Source organism: Tachypleus tridentatus, chromosome 13 (genome assembly GCF_004210375.1).
Source record: "Tachypleus tridentatus isolate NWPU-2018 chromosome 13, ASM421037v1, whole genome shotgun sequence".
In the NCBI taxonomy this organism is placed as follows: Eukaryota; Metazoa; Arthropoda; class Merostomata; order Xiphosura; family Limulidae; genus Tachypleus; species Tachypleus tridentatus.
Genome location: NC_134837.1, coordinates 149,517,984 through 149,542,292, shown reverse-complemented (window position 1 = coordinate 149,542,292; position 24,309 = coordinate 149,517,984). Strand labels below are relative to the sequence as shown.

The window sequence follows — 24,309 nt, the reverse complement described above, 5'->3', positions numbered from 1 at the left end:
AAATTGGAATACTTTCTTAATGCACCATATGATTACATTTTTATGAGGACAAAGAATGATGAAAATAATGATCCAACTGTCTATATGAACATAATTAAAAGTTGAGATATATGAAGAGCTTCAAAGAAAATGTGAAATGGCAGTAAATAAAGTAAAGTATGTTAGCACTACTACTACAAGGAAAATCCATACACAATGAACATTATAAAAAAAAATATATATTTTTTTCATTTTAATACATTAAATAAACATATCAACTAAAATCACAAGCAACTGCTGATGAGTTCTTACTAACTAGCTAACTTAACAAATAAGTGTAGGTTTTTTATGATATTGTGAAACTTGTATATATAAAAATTAACTATCAATATGTGTAAACACACAATGGGTCAAAGGTGAATATATACATAAATTAAGGACTTTTTTTGAAAAACACTTAACTTAGTTATCCAGTAAACATTAAAATTAAAATTTTACTTTTGTACCTACACTACTAGATGTTCAATTTTTTCTTGATGGTCTAGTCCCACTGGTGACATGTTGTATTTTTTAGATTTCCTCACAGAGAAAGCCAACACAAACTTATAATAAAAGATAGCAACTTATGACACATAACAGTTCTGGACAAAATAGCACTAATTTGCTCTTATAATTTGGATAAAAGTGTATTTTTATCAATTTTAAGCAAATCATTGTTCTTTAACCTTGATTGTCATGGTGTGCATATATCTCAGCTTTGAGAAATCAGAGCCCATTTATCTAAATACATCACGAAAGTTCTTTTTACATTAAATTCAACTGCAAAATCCAGAAAAGCTTTCAGTTCAGTGGGTATTTGCAAATATATCAAAACAAGGAGATATAATACTTAAAGAAAAGGTATTTGTGAACATTCCACTAAAATTACTCATGAGTTTTTCTAACTTTTAAGAAACATACTTTATCCTTTTGCACTTCACTTCAATTATGATGTTAAAATATATTAAATGAAATGTTTTTTGTAAAATAAGTTTTGTTTTGTCCATAAAATTGTTGTGTTAGGCCTTATTCATATTATGTCCTATATATAGTAGTTTGTAATAGGAATCGCATAGGAATTTGTTCAAAACTCTTAACAGAACATTCGAGTAAAAGCCATCTTATAAAGCAGACATATTCTTCAATTAACATTCAAAACCTTCCTCTTCAATTGTAAAGATCACCCAAACATTAACAATAAGTAAAATAAGTGATTTCATGATTGTAGATAAAATAAAAATTTGCCCACTTATTAATATTATTGTTTCATAAAATTAGCTGGATATCTTAAACCAAAACCTGAACACAAATGCTATACAAAGTTCAATGAATGTCCATGTCCCATTTAAAGTTGATTACTTTTCATGGAAAGTTGATTTACATAGTTATAAATAAATAACAGATGTGATATTGTTTTGAGCAGTTGTTTTTTTTTCTTCACTGAACAAGTGTTTACAGAGTTACCTCAGTCACAAAGCCACTTGGGTCTGTAAATAATTACTTTAAAAGACATAAAGCTTTATTTAAAGCAATGTTTTAGATATGCGAAAAGGCTGTTTTTCTATTTGTAAAATTTTGTAAGTGCTTAGTAGAGATTGTATTTTACTGTAGGCAATAAAGAAACCATCATACAAGATAATTAAATATCAAGAGTTTAAAATCTACAAACAGGGATTGAAAAAACATACACAAAAAAGCTGAACATCTACTGCTGACAGTATGCTCAAGTTACAAATCCCTATTAAGACTTAACTATTAAATTATTTAAAGTGATATCTATTCTAGTGTGGTATCACACAGGAAGTTTGCAAAAAATGGAGAGAGTAGTTTAAACTTAATTTGATCTCCTTAATTTCACTCTGTTGCAAAATTCTGCAAGTCTTTCACTTTTTGTCTTAAGAAAATCCAGTGTTTTCCTAGTGTGCTCATTAGTTGGAAACTACAACTCGTGCATTTTAGAGCACATTAATTGGCAACTGCCACATGAAAGATTTCTGATTTTGCTGTTGAGTATCATTACTTAAGATGCTACCAATTCATCCTTAATAAAGATTGCTGTCTTTACACAGATTTCCACAACCATATTTCAGCAAGATTTTAAAAGTTGATGCTTACCATAATAATGTTTCTTACTCAGGCAACAGTCTTTCTACTGTTTCTTATACTTAGCTGATATTGTGGGTGAGTATACAGTATTTATTACCATTGCATATAACACTATTTCATATAGTCAATGCTATTTTTAAATAGTTGGTGTTAAGGTAACAGTTACAAATGTTATAGATAATTGGAAACATACAGTACGTGTGTTGTTCAATTTGCATGCATTATTTGTTTCTTTATTCCAGTAAACAGTTGAAGAACATACATATATATCATGTAGACCTAACAAGTTAAGCACGTTACTGTGCCTGTTTTCATTGCATTAATCTATGTTATACTTAGAAGAAAAATGAAAAGAAATTTCCCAAAAACTAACTAATTTAATAGGACAACATTTTCATGTTTTGTTCTTGATCCATGAATAAACAAGTGTAATATTACTGTAAAAACAGGTATTATGTTGTTGCAGTTTAACTGTAATTACATACAACATGAACTTGTTGTGGTTGATGTAAATGTTGAAATTTAGCATGGATTTATGTTAAGCTAGCTCATTATCAGCAAAAAATTTCTAACTGCATACAAATAAAAATTGTTGCATATAGTGTTTGTGTTCCTGTTTACCTATCTTTATGTGAAGGCTAGTAAAATTATCATCACATGGATACTTGTTTCTCTATTCTACAAAAAATTAACAGCTTACCTAACAAAAGATGTGGTCCACTGAGTCTGGGCTTGAAATGATTGTTTTCAAATTCTTTCTTGCAGTTTTCTTTTATATCATTCTTACTATCTTCAATATGATTTCTTGTCCAAGAATGCTTGTAATCCACTTTAATCTTGAAGAAACATTTATCATGATAAAACACACACACACATATACATATAAACTCCTAATAATTAATTATCAATCAAGTAAATAAGCAAACTTATCAGCAGGTAATATATTTTCAATTCTCCTAAAAAGCCTTAAATTACATTGTATTAAAATAAATCAATGGTTCCAAAATAAATTGTAATGCCATAATGGCAAAAAACAAATATGTTTTATTCTTGATGACGAGAAAGCCACTTGAAATAAAACTATCTCAGAACAGCTGGTATGGGTATTAACACTTTTATTGATGAGCAGAGAATAAAGTTTTGACTTTAATAGGTAACTTCAGGTTAACCCAGGGTTTCTACAAAACCCCAGCAGCTGATTTGAGATGCAATAAGTTTTATTGTTCATAATGTTATTATTTTTTCTGCACATTCAAATAATTTTATTTATTTTCATCCCTATAAGCAAAAATACTTTAAAAAACTTACAAGGTAATTGGAATGGACAATTTTCTTCTGTGATTGAGTTTCACCATCATTTTTTTGGCATAAACAAGATCCATTTAAGCCTTGATTACATTTCTCACAACCTTGTTTGAAACCTTTGTCTACTTCCACAGAATATTTTTGTAAACATGGGGCTGTCTTGACAAAGTCAGATTGTAATTGATTTTCCAATATGACAGAAGAACTTGTTTGCAAATTATTTTCCACTTCCTTTATTTTTTTCTCACTGCTATTTTCTAATTTTACACAACAATTTTGTAAACATGTCTCCAGTTTAACAGGGATATTTTCTAAATGTTTTTCAACATTTACACAATTTGCTTGTACAGGTATGATTACTTTTTGAGGAACTTCTTGAAAACCTTGCTTCAAGTCAGTACCATTAACAACTTCATGCACAACAATGTTTGATACTGTATATATTTCTTTCTGGACAATCAAAAAGAGGGAAAAAACAAAAATTACTAAATATTACTTTTCAACATATATAATTTTTACAACTTGAAAACTGATTTTGAAATGAAAGCTGATACATCTTCATCTAAACATTTATATATGGTGTTAAAATCATTCTTCTATGACTAATAACTTTTTATCTCAACATCCCAAAAGTTTATGGAAACAGAATGTTAATTTATAATTTAAAATGTGAAAATAATTTTTCAGTCTTAAAATTCAATTAACAAATCACTAGATATAAAGAACCTGCCCCCTCAGTGGTACAGTGGTATGTCTGCAAACTCGCACAGCTAGAAACTGTGTTTTGATACCCATGGTGGACACAGTACAGCCAGCCCATTGTGTAACTTTGTACTTAATTCCAAACAAACAAACAATATAAAAAACCTAAGACAATGAAGCTACAAAGAGCCTCAAGCCAAATATGTAAAACAAGGCAGATAAACATTTGGCTGCTGCAAGTCTAATGTATTTACTAATCTTTGGTATTGAAAAACGAACTTGAACAGAGACTGTTGTACACAAGATCTGAAGTACTATATATACATCTCTGACATTATCATGAAGTAAAAATGTCAAACATAATGATTTTATGAAATACATTATGTTTCAAATTAAATTTTTATTGTTTTATGTAATATTAAAAAATGGTTAACAAACCCATGTTAGCATCAAAATAAAACAATAAAAGAACCAGCTGGGAAAAAATATCATTTATATACTATAAATATGTGTTAAAAGTTGACTTACTGGTTTTCGATATGACATACTGGATGAAACTGGTTCATTTACTTGCTCAAATAACTGATCAGGATCAGTTGTATCAAAAGCTCTATAGAAACAAGTTACCAAAAAGATTTTACATTTATTAAGGGTAAAAAAAAAAAAAAAAAAAAAAAAAGAAAGAAAGAAACATCTAACTACAATTTTGCTACTATCATATTCATTACACTGAAAATAAGAAAGAAATCACAATAAGTTTTGGCCAAGTCAACACTTGCATGTAATGTCACTGTTTTCTAATAAGAAATGGAAGTGAAAATTTTTTTAAACAAGTGAAAATTGATTAAATTTGGAAAAATACAAAAAAACAACAAAAAAAAACAAAACAGAAAATAATCTATCATATTAAGATGCTACAAATATGATCTACTGTCTAAAATGTTCATATGTCCATGCAATAAAAACATTTCAAGTTCTCTTTAAAAACTCTGTAAAGCATCTAAGCACATCCATATAAAATTAAACCACCCCAAAACTCCCAGCAGGTTCTAGGGATAGTCCCATAGTTGAGATTGAGAAGACTTAACTTTGAAGCACCTTGGTTTGAAAGTATTTTATATCAGCAAAAAGATTAATAAATCTCATCTCTACCAAGTTCAATTCTAAAATGCATAAGACAAAAGAAATCAAATATCACTCTGCTTACTGTGTTGTACAAACAATTTCTATGTGAATTTTCTGCACATTGTAAAAATTTCAAGAATCAGACATATCAAATAGCTGGACAATTTAAAAAAAAAATCTTCAGAAAATATGTTATTTGATATTGCAGATTAGATGTTAATTCAAAAGAATTACTGGAATTTTCTATCTTATACAAACAAATACTGAAGCTAATATTTGTATAATAATATTTAGTTATAAATGTCATTATAAAAATTTTACATCTCCAAAAAATAAATTTAAATTTAATGATTCTTACTTGTTCACAGAAGGACTTCTGTAAACACTGTATGTATTCTGATTTCTCTGCAACCTTAGTTTTTCCTTGTACTCTTTGTAAGTCTGAAGATATGGATAAGTCTTTGTTGTGCTTACATTGGCTTTAGACATATGACTATTAGAGTTTGTACAAATGAAGTCAGGAGAATCAGAACAGCTGAAATAAAAATAATAACAAAAACTTTATATAGTGAAACAGATACATATGTTCATGTTTTAGTATGGCAATATTCCATTCAGAAAAACTGTAGTTGTTTTTACTCATTATGTTTATGGACTTAGGAAGTTCACGTTATACCTAGTTTCACATATTTTAAAGGTTGAGCAATTTTTACACTGTATTTTGTAAATATTTCCCAGCAGGGTGGGTTTATTAAGTAATTTCATTAATGTGTGTTTAATTTAAATTCCAGGAGAGAAAAATAGCTTAGTAATTACAATAAAGTTATATTTATGTAACAATCTTTTCTAAATGTCTGATAAATGTGTACTAATATTTTCGATATATGGGATAGTGTAAGTGATTAGGTTTTGTTTGTTCCATGAAATATTTTTTGAGTTTGTTTGTTAGTTAAACATACCTTGTATGTATTTTTAAATTCATCAATAGTTTGTGTAACTACTGTAATTAGGAACTGGTTTATGTGAATAAAGCACCGAGTCAAGTGGGCAACTTCTTTGGTGCATATAGTGTATACTAACTTGCAAAGGTTTTTTAAGAGTGCCTAGTTTCTGGAAGATTACATGATTAGAAAACCAATTTATGTAATTTCTGCTGTTTGTACTTTTACTATGAATTTTAGTTGTGAAGCTTTGAAGGGGAATGTGTGATGTTTACATTTAAAAAATAATTCATGTGATATTTTAATTTTCAATTGTTAATTGTATGTATTTCTCTAGGCTGTTTATATGTTGAAGGAATTTTTGTATTTGTTCATCTTGACAATGAAAACTACAAAAAATGCCATCTATATGTCTAAGCCAAAATTAAGTCTTATATATTAAAATATGTTGTTCTATGCCATTTAATAAAAAAAGTGGCCAAATTTACTTCATAATGGATAAGGGAGATGAGCAAATAGGTTCACAACATCAAAGCTACACATAATGATGTAACTACCTAAACTATAGAAGTACTGTTGGAGATATGAATTGTTTTTTAATTCTGTGCTTACTTCAAAAACAAAGTACTTAAAAATGCTGTGGTTTAAAGAATTACAAAAAAAACCCAACACTTCACCTCTTAAAATAAAGCCTCCTGAATTAAGTATGTACTATACACACACACACACACACATACACCACAGAAAACATCAATGAAGAAACTACACAATTAACTCACTAATTTACTAGCATGGATCAACTCTCTATTAAAGTACTTATGCAAACTATTAACAAACTCAAAATAAAACACTCTACAAAACAAAGGAAACCTAATCACTTGCACTTTCTCACATATATAAAAAATATTATCCTACTTGTATCTGAAATTTGGAAAAGATTAGTACATAAACATTACATTACATAGTACATTTTTCTCGCCTCTGGAATGACAATTAAGCTTGTGTTAAAAAAATAATATAATAAACCCACCCTACTGAAAAACAATTACAAAATACAATGTAAAAATTGCTCAACCTTTTACACAGGTGGAACAAGATGTAGCTCAAACATTAGTTTAAAAAAACACCAAAACCCTCTTTCTCAAGTCCATGAATATATAAACAAAAACAAGCAGTTTTTCTGAATAAAACGTTGCCATACTAAAAAAACAGTACCTGACATTAACCCTTTCATGACAGGCCATGGGTCAAATACCACATCATTGCATTTATTGACTTGCATTCAAAATTTTAGTGAACTACTTATGAATTTAAGTCAATAAGTTTGGCATCAAATTGTATATTATAATTCAAACTTTAATATTACATATGAGTTAATTTCTTAGTTTAAAAGTAAATATAAAAAGAACACATCTAAATATAGATTTTAGTGAGTCATGTGGTATGTTGAATGCAGCACTGTTTAAATTAGATGTTTGTGATCTCAAAATACTAAGTCTTTAGTTTTGTACAAATTAGGAATTCAAATTACTAATATTAACAAGCTAGAATACAACATGAAAACCTCATATCTTTTTACTTTGCTGAGATATGGTTTATGTACTGAATCAAACACAGTCGCCCCATTCACCTCTTTCCACTCTTGGAAACAGTCCCTTATATACACTTACTTCAATATATGATGTGAATAACCATTCGACAGCTTAGAATGTCTCAAGAGTGGTTTTCTGAGCCATTTTAATATGTGAAAAGGCTATCACATTCTTTCTATCCAAGTTTTCAAGAAGGTAGAGGTTGTGTCTTTAGTCTGCTCGAAGTTTATTGACAGACTTAAGGTTGAAATAATATTTAAAGAAAAACGTTCTAAAGATAAATATTCATACAGCAAGCTGTATATGCTCACAAGCTTCAAGATACACTTTGAAACTGTTTTTGTGTGTGTATGTGTAAAAGATTAAAAATTTCCACAAAGAAATACTTTATTGGCCCAAATAACTTACACAGCAAAGAATTTAGGACAGCAACTGGCCTTGAAAAAGCACTCCAAGTCAATATGGAGAAATGTTGTCCTCATCTATAAAGTGTAGATTATGGTTAAGAAAATAGAAAGCTATGATTAAAAAAAAACATTCCAATAAAACTAGACCTACCACCATTACAAGAAATAAAAAAGGATCTGAAGCTGTATATGCTCACAAGCTTCAAGATACACTTTGAAACTGTTTTTTTGTGTGTGTGACAAATATGACTAAAAACTGAAATCACACTAAACCTTTTTAGTTGCACACATGATCTCACAAGCTAATATCCATGTATAAATACTTTGTTAATGCAGTTACAATAGAAAATCAATGCACAACAATAAAGTTGCATCTCCATGGTCTGCAAAGAATCTGTGACACCATCCTTATAATATGCAATTAACTCCATGGCAGTGGATTTGTGTATTTTACACCATCTTTTAAATACCATGTAACAATGATGGTATACATTAGGGTTACTGGGGCATATATCTCATGATATTCAATATGATACAGAAGTTTTACCAACAATTTCTGATAAAGTTTGTCATTCTTGCTTGTAATGTATATTCTATATTATAATATTGTCTTATTTAAATACTTCACACTTTACAGTGATTTTTCCAAATTATTGGATTTGATCAACTAAAAGTCAGCTGGCAAAAGAAGTAAAAAAATAATTAATGTGTCTTTCTACTTGGTTATTGTTAACTTGTTATGTAACTTTGTACGTAATGTTTTTAATAAAAAAATAAAGACAACACATGGTACTCAATACTCAACTTCCTTTACTGAATCATTAATTTTTAGCAAAAATACTTTATTAGCAAATCCGATTATTTTATGTACAAAGATTTGTAATGTTTAATGAAAGCTTCCAAAATTCCATGAAGATACACAAGTCACATCATACTGCATGATGTTCGGATATAATCATATCATGGCTTCACAATATCATACTTATACCACTGTATTGTCACACCTTTAGTACACACACTATGACTTTGAAAGTATTTGATGTATTTTTATCAAACAAACTTTCAGTGAACTCTAAATCTTTTGTAGACAAAAAAAATCATTATTTTTTAATTAAGTATTTTTATTAAAACTTTATCCTATTATTATATGGTGTCAGAGTATTGACTTCTCCAAGTGCAAAGTGATTTTTATGTTTATATTAAAAATAATTTTCTTCATCTGAAAATTTTCAAATTCCATTTGTCTAAACTATAAAACCTCCTAAATAAATATCATATGTTTTTCTTTCAGAAAAACTTTGTATTTTATCTATTACTTTCTATACTACAACTCTATACAGGGTTGACTGATACAACCAACCTCAAAACCATTATAAAAAAAATAAGAAATAATTATACTCTTTCTGAAATGACTGCAAATTGTAATATGAAACTACAATTTTTTATCATAAAGAACTTAAAGCTTGTAACAGTAGACATCTACTTAATTATATTGTTTTATTTCCCCTTGAATTCACCATGCCTAAATAATAATCTTGCCACACAAGTAGTAAATAACTCAGTGAACAAACAGTTCATGTTATTGTCTAATTATGTAACACATAAGCTATTCAAGAGCATACCTGAAAAAGAATTGTTTTCTTTATTTTACACAATTTACCCTTATCTAACCTAATAATTAAGTTCTTCTGGATAGTTAACTATACAATAAGAGCCATTAACAATTCAGTTGAGCTTGTTGATGTGTTTTTTATGGGAATAAAGTTTCAACATGGAAGCAAAATAGTCAATTCTCTGTACAAAAACAATTTAATCTAATAAGTAATTTGATGGATAAAAACATGCCTACCTGTCACATCATCTCTTTCACAAATTGCTAGTTGTTTTCTCTCATGTTTGTTTAATATTATATTGTTTATAACCAATGGCAAGTCAAGATCTGATTTTCTAATTTATAGCTTCCTAAATAAGTTTGTAGGTAAGCGCAAAAGCTACACAATGGGCTATCTGTGCTTGACCTACCACGGGTAGTGAAACTTGGTTTCTAGCATTGTAAGTCTGCAGACATACAGCTGTGCCACTGGAAGGCCAAGAAAGTAATACTGCCATCATCACCAGTTATTTCCAGATTGCCAAACTAAAAAGTACTAACCAGGCCTAACACTGGGAGTCTAGGGAAATAGACATGACCCAGATTTTTTAAGGTAGTATGAACGATGGTTTGTTGTTTGTTGTAAAGTGCAAACTTACACAAAGAGCTCTCTGTGTTTACCCACCATGAGTGTTGAAACCCAGTTTCTAGCAGTACAGATCCATAGATATACCACTGTAACATTGGTGGACACATAAATAAGATTAAAGAGCCACAAAAATTATGTTTTGCCAAAGTAATGTATTATAATAATTAATTTACATTAAATTCTGTACCTCTCAGAGAGTAAATAAGTAAATCAGAGAATAGGCAAGACCTAGAAAGCAAATGCCACAGTTATCATACTAGGGGATTAAGAAAATTTTTAAATATTTCTTTATAAAATTAAGAACACTTAACTAATAATAAAATTTGATTTATTAGCTATGTTTTAATGCCATGTTTATTTGTATGCATTAATAACAAAGTAGTTTAATTAAATTTTGAATGTAACTCTGTAAAATATTGTAACGTGTATTTCGATCTACTGTTTGCAGAAAGGTTAACCTTCTTGAGTAGGTCAAATGCAGAATAAAATGGAAACATGATCAGAAAACCAATTTATATAATTTCTGCTGTTTGTACTTGTTCTATGAATTTTAGAGGTAAAGCCTTGAAGGGGAATGTGTGATGTTTACATTTAAAAATAATTTATGTAATTTTAATTTTCAGTTGTGAATTGTATGTGTAGGTTGTTTATGTGTTGAAGGAATTTTTAAATTTCTTTGTCTTGACAATGAAAACTGCAAAAAATGTCATCCACCTGCCTAAGCCGAAGGATTAACCTTCTTTAGTAGGTCGAATGCGGAACAAAATAGAAATTGGAATAAACACCCACTTCAGTTGAATCTGGTTGCTATAAGTAATGAAGGAGACGTGCTCACATCTAACAAGTCATATGCAAAGTCTTATCTGAAGAAATGCTTCATATAGAAAACACAATTACAGATTATAAATCATGTCATGTACAGGCTTTAATAAAGGTTCTAATCACATGTAATAGTTTACTACAACATAAAAGTTGCACTTTGACTGTACTTACTTTGATTTTTGTGCTTGGCTTAAAGCATCTACTTGTTTCTTCACAATTTCAGGCTTTACTACATTATAGTCAACAGAATGACCATTAGTCAGTTTTGTTTCTTGATCCTTTGAAAAGAAAAACAAACAGCTGAAGGACAGCATAAGAGTTGAAGGTTTATTAAAAGCAAGTTATTACAGAATAATAACAGAGGGTCTTTCATAAATTGTTGAATCATCCATGGGGAACTCTTTGGAAATAAAATATTATTAAATATTTTCTGGTCAGTCTTATATGTAAATATATATATATATATAGAACAAAACTATTTTTTTAACAAACCTCTTGAACTGTAACACTCTGATGTAACATGGATGTCATACTCTGAGTGCTTGAGGCTGTTGTATTATTCTTCTCAGATGCAATTGATGACACCAAATGGCAACGTCTTTCCTTTCTCTGTTCTTTAGTTATTTCTGCTGCACGAAGGGCTAGCTTACGAGAGGATTCTATATCTCCACTTAGCTGAAAAAAATAAGTGTACACATAAATGTAAACTATGAAAATCAGGTTTAAAGAAATGTAGCAGAAAGGATAACATAAACAATAACACCAACTTGCAAATTAATATAGAGGGTTATAAGATTTGTCTTAGATTTTTGTGGTACCTTCAGACCTATAAAGTTGTAAGGATTTAATACCTATTACATCTAACTTATTACTTAAAAGGCCAGACATGAATGCTCATGTTCACAACATCTTATAGCTATGGCACCTTTTAATGTTTGCAGCCAGTTATGAGAAAGTAAAATAAATATTAAAAAAATATATGAAGAAATGAAGCCAGTGGGTTACTGAATGTACCAGTGAAGCAAATGCAGAGGTTAAATCTGGTAGCTGGTGTATCCCTATCACATAGTAGGTCCTACTTCTTCAGATACCTCAAAACCCAAGATACATCTTATGGCCCACACTCTTAATTTGTAATTTGGTGTGCTACAGCATTTTTAGTACTGATTTTCATAGTTTATAGAATTATAAACATCAGGTTTGGAGGAGCTATTATACATTTCCTTCTGATTATATTAAATTCATCACACCGTTTTAGGCTTCTTAATATATTCGTGTGTACATATACAGTGCTTTGCAAAAGTATTTATCCCTCACCCCCATAGAGTTTCCATATTTAATTGTTATCTGAGCTTGAAATTATAAAACTTTCAAAGGGAAGTTTATATTTAGACTTTACACAACCTACTCTAAACTGAGAAAGCTACAAAAATGGTAATATAAGTCAGAGATAAAACAAAAGAGAAGCAAAGATCAGGAGAAAATTACTAGAAAATTTCAAAGTTGCTGATTATTCCTTTGAGTACAGTGAAGTCAATAATTCAGAACTGGAATGTGCTTCATACCATCTAGTTCCTACCCATATCAGGCCACCCTTCTAAGCTTAGAAGCCAGGCAAGCAGGAAACTGGTTAGGGATACCACTGTGAAAGACATGCAAAGTTCTATTGGAGTCAATGTTAATACATCAACGATATTCCAATCCCGACACAAAGCTGGCCTCTATGAGAAAGTGGAAATAAACAAGCCATTACAGAAAAAGAAGCATCTTAAAACTCATATGGAAATGCACGTAAATGATATTACAGACATGTAGCAGAAGGTTTTGTGGTTAGATGAGACAAAATTAAACTTTCTGGTCTAAATTCAAAGCATTACATCTGGTGCAAGCCCAATACAGCACATCACCTACTCAACATCACCCCAACTGTCAAGCATGTCAGCATCATATTATGGGGATGTTTCTCATCACTAGGGACTGGAAAGTTTGTCAAGACAGCCAAGAATCTAAAACTGGTTCAGAAAGTCACATTTCAGCAGGGCAGTGACTCAAAGCACAAGGCCAGAGCCATATTGGAGTAGTTTCAAAAGAAATATACTGGAATAGCCCAGTCTAAGTTCTGACTTAAATCCAATGGAAAATTTATGGCAAGATTTAAAGATCATCCACCAAGAACCCCCAACAAGTCTGTCAGACTTGGAGAAATTTTGTCAGAAAGAATAGGCAAAAATGACACCACCCCATCATGAAAAGTAAGTAGAGACCTATCCAAAAACACTGACAGCATTAATTGCTGTCAAAGGTGCATCCACTAAATATCAAATTAAGTGGATGAATATTTATGCAATCAACAAATTTAAATTTATATATTTTCTTTGCAGGTTTTGCTCATTCATAGATAACAGTGCTAATTTTCAGTATAGCTTTGAATAAAAATAACTTCATTAAAAAATGTTTTTACATTATTTGTTTTTGATTAAAATAGAATATTATTGGTAGGGGATGAATACTTTTGCAAGGCATTATGTATATATGTGTGTGTCATATATAAATAGATATACATCCAATACCTTTAACAAAATAGGAAGATATTTATATAAAAACTTTTAGAAAAAAGAAATATGGTATAATCAATCGAATACCTTACAACAAGGGACTCAACTGAAGTAGAAATATCTACTCTGTATTCAAACCATACTAGAAAGCATGCATACATGATAAATCCCAAACTTTCAAGTAAGAAGTTAATAAACTATAACTCATTAATTTTAACCTAATTAAAAAACACAGAATACAGTTTACTATGGCTTTACAGTTTATAAACTTGAAATATATCTTAAGTGCTCAGAAGTGTAAAAAATGAACCTCTGTTAGCCTTCTGGAGAAGTCAATCTACATTATATTGTATATGAAGAGACTGTTTTATTAATATCATGCATAACAATTGCATTAGTGGTAGCATGAAAAAAACAAGCAAATGGTATAACACCTGACAGAAAAGTGACACTTAAAATTTAAGAAAGTTATAATCTAAAAAGATCAAACCTATAAAATTAAAAAGTATACAAGAAAACAACATACTTCATACAGGTCTTGAGACCAACGACAGTCTCCTCCATCTGAAGTACTATAACCTGAATCAACAGTATGCCTTTTTTTTCTGTCATCTAGAATACCATTTTGTATTCGTAATTCAGCTCTGAAATATATGAGATATATAAATTTCTAATAATCAAAAAATATATAAATATATATATATATTTAAAATTATGATACAGTGTACATATTTTTATATTAAATGTTTCAAATCACTTGGTTTTAAACTAAATTAAAACCTGAGTATGATCTGTTTATTGAAAATGCATTTATGATATAGAACCTACAAAAACTAAAAGTAAGAGTACACAGTTATATTATTCTTAAAAGGTTCTACTGAGAAGTGAAAAGCAGAAAGCCAAAAATAGTTCTAACAGCTTCATGCCCCCACAGAATTAAATAATACAAAAACAATGCAGTAGTAAAAAATGTCAAAACAATTGCACAACTTAAGTTCTATTTATCTTAGTAATGAATTACATATAACAATATAACTAGTTGAGCATAATTTAAATTTTATCTCTGTATAATTATTTTAAACAACAGTTGTTTAATTTGAATTTTCTTCTGATAAAAAATGTTACTTAAAATCATTTTATTTCAATGTGTGCGTGTGTAAGGAGTAAACCGAATATTACAATAAACTTTCTTCATTGTTCATACTGACTGTTATCAATTAGCTTATTAATGTGGATTTGCCAAAATCCAGTTCTGAAAAAGAAAAGACTGTCTAACAAAACTTATCAAGTTTTATGGCATTGCTCAGTTAGTGCAATTATATTTCAGGCAGAATTAGAACAATCCATTCTACATAAATTGTTTTTTCAATATTCAACATTTTTTTAGATTCAGATTAGATATGCTGTTAAGCTCTAGATAACTTATAAATCACAAATTACTTTACTTCATATCTATGTCAAGCTTGCACAGAGACTATACATTGGTAAAACAAGTAAAAGTATCTATCAAACTGAAGTTAAACATCAAAGGAGTAAAATATGTTAAAAATATTTATTTAAATCAATCTCAGTATATTTTTGGTATACTTTCATAAATAACATTACCACAAAGTGTAAGATTTGGTCAATACTAAATACGAGAAGTTTAGCAAAGCTAAATGTTTGCAATCAAGGTGCAGGCTAACTTTATAAAAGTAAGTTTTTAATTGAATATATATAAAACTCACAAAAGACCAGCTTTCCTAAAGCTTCTATGGTAGTCTAACTCTAAAAGTACTCCTTGTTTTTTGCTGTTTCTGATAGCTTGTATTTCAAGGTATTTGAAAATGTGTGCTTGACCTCGCACACAAATCTGTAAAATATAACATTTACTAATATATTATTAGCACATATAAAAAAAACACTACATGAGGTAAGTACTTAGAAAATGTAGACATTTTTATTATTAGAAATTTACTTGAAATAAAACCTGTAAAAAAGAAATCCAAATAAGAATACTTTTACTCTATATGATGTTTTCATACTTTGCCTTATTATGGCATTTGTTAGTTCACTAACTACTTATTAACAATATGTCACAGAAATGATAGCATGTAACATTCACAAATAGAAAGTTATGTTTTCTGATGGTGAATCACATAACAGTTAGGGACTGCCACTTTTCACCCTAGTGTTCAATTCACAATGGATAAAGATCACATGTGTGAGATGCGTTTGTATAAAAACCTGGCTTTGTTAATGCTCTTCTGTTTTGTATCTAAATATTTTTTGAGACACTTCCTTTTCCAGAGTGAGAAAAAAGTTTTACCCTTCACTTCATCTGTAACCTTTTACCAATTCATGCTTGTTTAATACTATCATTTAATATTTTAATTTTAGTGCTCAAAATGAACAAACTTTGAAAGATCTAATTGTTTCAGTTGGATGGTTTGGTGTTTCATGGCACAAAGCAACTAGGCTATCTGAACCAAACATCTGGTAAAAAGTTAAAATCAAAGTAAAATTAGTAAAATTCATAAAATGAAATTAAGGTAAAACAAGGCAAAGTTTAATTTTTGAATTAAAAACATAAATAGCATGAAATCCAATTTTTACATCTATTCTACAGCAGTAAGAGAAAAACTACAGTAATACAAGTTGTAAAGGACTTTCTGTAGCATAACTGTAACTATCATAATTCGCTAGGAAGACTAATAGGTAAGTTCAAAAACCACTGTTAGTCACCTGAAGTTGGCCTTTCCAGTTCTGGTTTCAAGTTATTTGACATTATGACCATTTTCAAAAAGTAAAGTAATAAAAGTTTTAAAAGACTTGCAGCAAAATTTTAATTACAACTCGCCATGATGACTAATGGGTAGTTCAAACATCAGTGTTAGTCACCTGAAGTTGGTCTTTCCATTCCTGGTTTCAAGTTATTTGACATTAAGGCCATTTTGTAATTTCAAATCAAACTAGATGTACTTTGATTCTTAAAAGGGAAACACATTAAAAAAGATCAAACGTATAAATTAAAAAACTTAAATAGCATTAAAATGATTAATGGTCTTTAAAAAACTAAAGACATTTCTGAGGTAAACAGTGTCACCATCACCAATAACACTGTCTAATGTTATGGATAAACCTTGGGACAGAACATGTTTAAAATGATGCCGTCGTTAAGAGTCATAACGATGACTAGACAGTAAAATGTGGCTTATTGTGACTTCAGTGTTACACAGACAACACATTGGTGCATCAGTCCCAGATAAAAGAAAACGATAAATTAAAAAAACTGCCACCAATGGGTAATCTAGTTAGAACAACTTCCTCTTTCCGATCCTTACAGAAGCAAAACAGCCAAAGTCTAATACGAATTTTATTTGGAAAAGCTTGTTTTCACGTGTTGAAAGTGCCAACTGGCATGGAGTCGAGCCTTGAATATAGAACTATAGTCCATGTATGGAAGAGGCACAGCAGTGATAGTGCCATAGCAGATAGATTTAGCTGCGGTGTTGGAGAGCTCATTATCACAAATACCAATGTGGCCTGGTATTCAGAAAAACTAGATAGAAGTAGATGTTAAAGAGAAATGGGCCAGTCAGTTTTGAATATCGGTGAGAACAGGGTGTGAACTAATGTGAAGCAATTCCAAGGCCAGTAGAGAACTAAGCGAATCAGTATAAATAGTGCAATTTGAGTACTTCTCAGCTTCTATGTGATCCAGGGCAAAAGAAATGGCATACAGTTCAGCAGTGAACACAGAAGCTGTAGAGGGGATCCTTTGCGCAACCACCAAACAACAACAAGCCATGACAGAGCCCACACAGTCACCTGATTTCAATCCATCTGTATAAATAGGAATGGAAGGATGGTTCGAAAGATGTTCAGCAAATAACAGACAGTATTTCTAATCAGGAGTGTCTACCTTTCTCAGATGACTTAAAGATAAGTTACATTTGGGGTCTGTAAGAATCCATGGTGAAATGGGATGACCAGTGGATACAGCAATGTTATCCAATTCATCCAACTATGCCTGGATATGAAGGCCAAAAGAAGCATAGGCAGACCGTCTATTCTGAAAAAGTATGGCCTGCCAAGGAAGGAAAACACAACCCCAGGTGGAATGCTTTGGTAAGGAACAAATTTTCAAAGCCTATAGTAAAGACAGTTGTACATTTGACCCTTGGCTGCTTGGTATGTGGTATAAAGGTCAGAGAACAGTCAAAGATAAGCCCCAAGAACTTTATTTCAGGGACCACAGGCAGCACAACTTCACTGATTGGGGTGAATACCCCGTTGACAGCAAAAGTGCATGCAAATGGTTTTAGAGAGAGAGATGTTAAAGCTGTTTGCTGTGGTACACTTCAGTAAATGATTGAGGGCAGTCTGTAGCTGCTGCTCAATATACCTCATGTTCGAGTGACATGAGATGTGAAAGTTGTTTTACATAGAGCCCATTTGCAACAGTAAGAGGGAGTTGTTCAGTGATGGCATTAATCTTTATACTGAAAAGTGTAACACTCAAAACACAGCGTGAGAGACTCCAAGTTTCTGTAGAAAAAAATGGGAAAGTGTGGAACCCATACAAACTTGGAATCTCCTGTCCATTAAAAATTTTTCAATAAAAATGGGCAAATGGCCATGTATCCCATATATATGGAGATCTCGCAAAATGCTGTATATCCATGTTGTATCATAAGCCTTCTCAATGTCAAAGAATATTGATACAAGATGTTGTCATTTGAGAAAGGTTTCTCTGATTGACATTTCAAGTTGAATAAGGTAGTCCACAGTGATACGCTGTCATTGGAACCCACACTGGGTAGGCAAGAGGAGGTTGTCTGGTTCAAGGAACCAAACAAAACAAGCATTAACCATCCTCTCTAAGGTCTTACAGAGACAGCTTGTCAAAGCAATTGGATGGTAGTTTGAAGGAGTTTTGGGATCCTTCCCAGGCTTAGAGAAAAATAGAACAATAGCCTGGTGCCAGGCATCAGGAAAAACATTTTCCTGCCAGATCCAGTTAAAACAAGCAGAAAAATAGCAAGAGAAGCAGGGCATAGATGGCGCAGCATGTCATAGTGTACATCATCAGGTCCAGCCAATGTACTGCCAGACTGATGAAGGACCAGTGTAAAGAGATGACTATAGTCAGAGACAACTAGCTCAAAAAGAAAAAGGTGATCACTCTGCCCAAGTCTTAATGACTAAGAAGGTGGAGGAAGAAGCAGAAGTGCTAAATAACTGGCAAAAACTTTCTCCTAAAGTATTGGCAATGCTCCGGATATTAGCTACTTCCTGGCCATCAGAGAGCAAGATTGAGAGGGGAACAGAATTATATTGCTCACTGACTTTTCGAATCTTCTCCCATATGACTTTGGAACTGGTGGTAGAAGATATGCTGTTTGTGAACTTAATCCAAGATTTCTTCTAGCTTTGATGTCTCACCCATTAAGCATGTAAATGGGCCTGCTGGAAACCGATGCAGTGTGAGTTACCTACGAAAAGTATCCCAGGCCCGTTTTTGAGCCTTCCGTGCCATATGGCAAGCAGGATTCCACCACGATCGAGGATATCATGGAAAACATGTGGAGGTTTTAGGAATATATTGAGCAGCTGCTTATATAATACAGTCAGTCACTGCTGCCACACAACTGTCTATTGATGGGTTACAGAAAATAGCAGGATCAAGTTCTGTGAGAGCAGTGAAAAAGAGCTAGTTTGCTTGATCCAGCTTCCACTGGGGCATGCAGGTCGGATGGCATCGACCACAGCTAGTCTCTCTCAAAATTTTAGGAAAATGATCACTGCCTCATGAATTATTATCAACCCTCCATGAAAAATGGAAGAACAGTGAAGGGGAGCAAACTGAGAGATCAATAGCAGTAAATGACTGACTAGGTGCATGAAAATAAGCATAAAAACCAGTATAAAAAAGAGAAAGGTTGTGATCTGAGAGCATACACTCTATGGAGTAATTCTTCCCATCAATATCAGTACTTCCCCATTTCATTTGGTTTTAGAACGATTCTTTTGGAGGCACAGAGAGATTTGTTTGCACTCCCACTGTAGTAGTGGAATGAAGTGCAGCAGCATAGTCCGAGATGAAGTGGTGTACAGCAACTTTTGAGTCTTAGGGAAAGTAATGTTTTGAATTGTCTTCAAACGCTGCACCTCTTTTTCTTCCAACCGCTCAGGGCAAGAACTAAAGTAGGATGGGTGAGAGCCATTGCAATTGATGCAATGAGGTTCTGTTTCACACTCATAGGCATTATGGTCCTTGCCACCACAATAAGCACATGTCAAGGAACCACAACAGGATGTCTTCAAGTGACCGAACTGCTGACACTGGAAACATCTGAGAGGGTTTGAAATGTATGGCCGTAACTTGCAATGAAGATAACCTGCCTTAATAGTGGCATGTGGATGCGGTGATGTAAATGTTAATATGAGAACATTGGTTGGCATCATAATTCCATCTTTGAGAGTGGATACGCCTCACTGCAGAAACACTTGGGTGGAGAAACCAGTGAGAATCTCCGGCTAATAGATGTTCTTCAAATTCCTCTCAACAATAACTCCTCGTAACAAATTCAAAGTAGCATGGGGCATAACCTCAATGTGTATATCCCCAATCGCCTTTGAATGTAAAAGGAGTTTGCCGTGTTTAGATGTGGATGTTTCCACCAATATCTCACCAGAGCAAAGCTTTTTGACTGACTTTGGAGAGCCAGCAAGTCCCTCTAGTCCCTTCTGAATAAAAAAGGGAGACACTTGTCCTAAAGGTTTTTTTGAAAGAGAATGTAATGCAAGAAAATGAGGTACGTGTGTTACAGATGTTGAAGAATTCTGCTCAGAATCTTCAAGACATGGCCGTTTACCTATGAACTGTTTTTTCATTATTTTATCTGTTTTTATTTGGAAGATCAATAAAAAAAATGTTTTGGCATCCACTGACCCCACACACCATGGAGCCTTATGAGGTGATGCACTATACTGCTAAATAAGGATGCTGCAGCAATGCCACAGTTTCATGAGCACTATATCCAAACACCAGCATCAGATACAATGTCCACAACACCCGTTGAGAACATCCAACACTGGTACTTGGTTGACCCTAGCTCAAGTGTACCAGCCAAATGACCCAAGGGAGGCCACCTGTCTACAGGAATTCAAGGCCAAAGTGGTGTGTTAAGGTTGGACTCCTCAACTACCAGGATCCTCTCCTCCCCTTCATAGGTCACTATACTTGGCAAACACATAGATGGATGTTTAGATACCAGAGGAGGTAAAGTAAAAGAGCAGAACCTTCCCTGGAAGGTTCCCTCACCATGTACACTTTTCATGTTTGGTTTAACTTACAGAGAAGGCACTAAACAGATGAGAGCTTTGAACCACATTTCATATTATTCTCATCAATTTGACACACACCTCAAAATACCTGCCATTCTCTCAGTAATTGTGTTATTAAATAAACAACCATCTATTCCTCCTGTGTCTAATAATGTCAAGTATTTCTTCTAGACAATCAGGTAGATTAGTTGCATTTTGTAGTCTTATCTATCAATCCTCCAATCAGAGCACCCAAATGACTGCTTTGTAGGAAAATATCACACTACTCAACCACTTAACCGTAAGCATTTGTTGTGTAAAGTATAGTTCACAGATTCGTTTCACTATTTTAAAGAGCAAAGCTACACAATGGATTATCTTTGACATACTCACCACAGTTATCTAATATAGAATCTTAGCATCATAAGCCATCTAGGTTATTTCTGAGCCACTGTGAAAGCATACATAATAAGTAAGAAACAGTTAATGTAAGTTACTCTATAACATTGATTGTACATAATGCTTAGACTTACATATTATCTTCTTCCAGATCAAACAGTATTTTAATACACCGATAACTTTTTGTGTGCCTTTAATAGACATTTTTAATTCATTAGCAAAGAAATTAAAATAATAGATGAACAGCTATAATAAAGTGGTATCATCTTATCATAATAATGGTTGATTTTACTTTCTCTTTTCAGTTAATAAAGTTTGTTCAACTCAATTTACAATTCATAATACTATGTTGCATACATACGAGTCCAATATGTCGACACTTAAAGTTCCCAAAGGATGTAAAAGAAATGTGTTGTATTTTCATTTAAATTTCTATTTACATTAAATATTACTCAGAACAGATACATTCTGTAACACAACAGACTGAATAGTCATGCAAAATAGGCCCTTCAACTGTCTTCTCTTTGGTATGACATTGACCGAGCCTGGGTGTTACCAGTTTTCTCAGAATTCCAATCAGCATTTCTTTTCATTTTTTTGTACTGTCTACCAGATAATGTAGAGTATTGTATGGCCAAAAGGTCAACATGCCAGACTGTGTTTGATTACTGATACCATTCTTTGGAGCCACAGGTGTGTTATAAGAGTGACAGTAAAATACCATTATTTGGTACGAAAAGAGTGGTGCAAAAGTTGGCAGTGGATGATATTGACTAGCTGCCTTCCCCCTAGTCTGCAACTTCAAAAGTGGGGAAGGTTAGCATAGATAGCTCTGATGTCACTACATAAGAACTAAAAAATAAAGTTGCTGTAGGTTAGTTAGTTTTCTTTTTGCATGGTTCTTTCTCAACTGATTTAGCATCAGCTATTTCGTCTCAAAATTTCACAATTTTATATCACCAGCTACTTCCTTCTTCACCAAGTATCTATCACATTGCACAATAAAAATATGCTTTAGATCATTATCTTGTTGACATTTAATGCCAGGAATAATGAAAGATAAACAATGGATAATGCATGATGAACCAAGATACTGTTTTTCTTCATATTACCAACAATTCTGACATTTCCAACTCCTACAACAGAAAGATACTTCCCAAATTTACCATCAGGTTTTTTTTTTGTTTATATGTTTTTGTTTAAGTTTCTCACAGTTGCATCTTCTCACAGAAATTCTTCATTTCAAAAATCTAATTCTTTTCATCAGCCCATAGTTCTGAATAATATAAAAATTATTTTTTGCAAAAATGACACTTTTAGAGTAAATTAATCACAAGAAGATCACTAGCATACAGATTATGGATTTCAATTATTCAACAAAATTAACTTGAATTTTCTGTTAAAAAAAAACAACTTTTTTAAAGTAAATGGCATATTAACTAATGTCCTCAAGCAACAAATGACTGATTCAGAACAAATAATTAGGAGTGACATAAAGACCATAGAGTCTAATGATAATGTAAGAGTTTTAATGACTGATCCACAACAAGTTTTTAGGGCTCACCTTGAGTATAAAAAGTTTTTTACAGCAAAGTATAATTTCTTGATACAAAACTCAAATAAATATTGTATGAATAAACTTTGAATACTCTGAAGAATACTATAAACTTTTTTTATTCACAAGAAACAAAATCAGTTTTACCTAATTTATAATATTATAATTCACATCCCAACCTTGAAAACAAAAATGATAAACCATGTGTCTGTTTCTGTGACTGGTTTTACAACCATATATTATGCTATACAACTACATACCCCAAAACAAATATTATTTTTGACATTAAAATAGTCAAACATGTCATATGTTTAAATTAAAATGTATAATTAGATTTCATTATGAACTAACTTTAATTTGTTGCTGGTAATGGGCTGGAATTTCATTCATAATTGGTCTTAGTTCAAACCATCATGCTCGTTTCATTCAACAAAGGCTGATGTAAGTCACTGATCCAAATACATGATCCTAACCATGAAGTTTGATTAAAACACCTGACATTATGTATGTGATATAGTTTCAGCTTCAAAATTTTTTAAATTATTTCTTCAGAATTTCTTTGCTTTCACCTCTCAGGTAAAAAAATAATACCAAGCTTAAAAAAAATTACATCATAATCAGACTGAATGTACTTACAACAGCTGGTGGTGAAGTCAAAGGATTTCTATCTACAATCAGTTGCTTTAAAGAAGTCATCTGTCGAAGCAGTATGGGCAAAAAAGTTATTTTGTTGCCTGAAATATCTAATTTGACTAGATGAAGCTCACACACTTCTGTAAATAGGAATATTGCATTCAATAAATCCAGCCAGTTATTATATGTTTACTGGTGAAATTAAGAAAGCTTCATTTATAAATAGCTAAATGACAAAAAATAGATACACCCATGTGCAAATTAATTGAAACAAGACAAAAATTACTCACAAATTAACACATAATATGACCGCCTTTATTTTTCAGAAGATCATTAATTCGCTTTGGCATCGAGCCCACAAGTTGACTGCAATCTTTACTCATTTTTGGATCGCGGTACCACACCTCATTTATGGCTTCAATTAGATTATCTTTCATAGTACAGTTTTTTCTCTGAAGTCTTTCTTCACAAATTGCCCAAAGAATTTCAATAGGATTTAAGTCTGGAGAGTTTCCAGGCCAGTCCAGCACCTTTATTCGCGTTGTAGTCATAACGTTCTTCAGAAGTTTCGATGTGTGGCACAGAGCCAGATCTTGTT

General features: G+C 31.8%; 1 protein-coding gene across 1 annotated transcript in view; it reads right to left on the bottom strand.

Annotated features, from left to right (window-relative positions):
• LOC143236618 (leucine-rich repeat and calponin homology domain-containing protein 1-like) overlaps positions 1 to 24,309 on the bottom strand; it is a 63,179-nt gene that overhangs the window by 12,824 nt on the left and 26,046 nt on the right. Inside the window, exons 5-13 of the mRNA XM_076474943.1 lie at positions 23,715 to 23,851; positions 15,541 to 15,665; positions 14,340 to 14,457; positions 11,751 to 11,933; positions 11,430 to 11,536; positions 5,615 to 5,791; positions 4,660 to 4,741; positions 3,433 to 3,879; positions 2,825 to 2,960 (exon numbers count right to left, since the gene is read on the bottom strand). Of these exons, the coding sequence (XP_076331058.1) occupies positions 2,825 to 2,960; positions 3,433 to 3,879; positions 4,660 to 4,741; positions 5,615 to 5,791; positions 11,430 to 11,536; positions 11,751 to 11,933; positions 14,340 to 14,457; positions 15,541 to 15,665; positions 23,715 to 23,851 (1,512 nt within the window). The remainder of the gene's footprint in view (positions 1 to 2,824; positions 2,961 to 3,432; positions 3,880 to 4,659; positions 4,742 to 5,614; positions 5,792 to 11,429; positions 11,537 to 11,750; positions 11,934 to 14,339; positions 14,458 to 15,540; positions 15,666 to 23,714; positions 23,852 to 24,309) is intronic.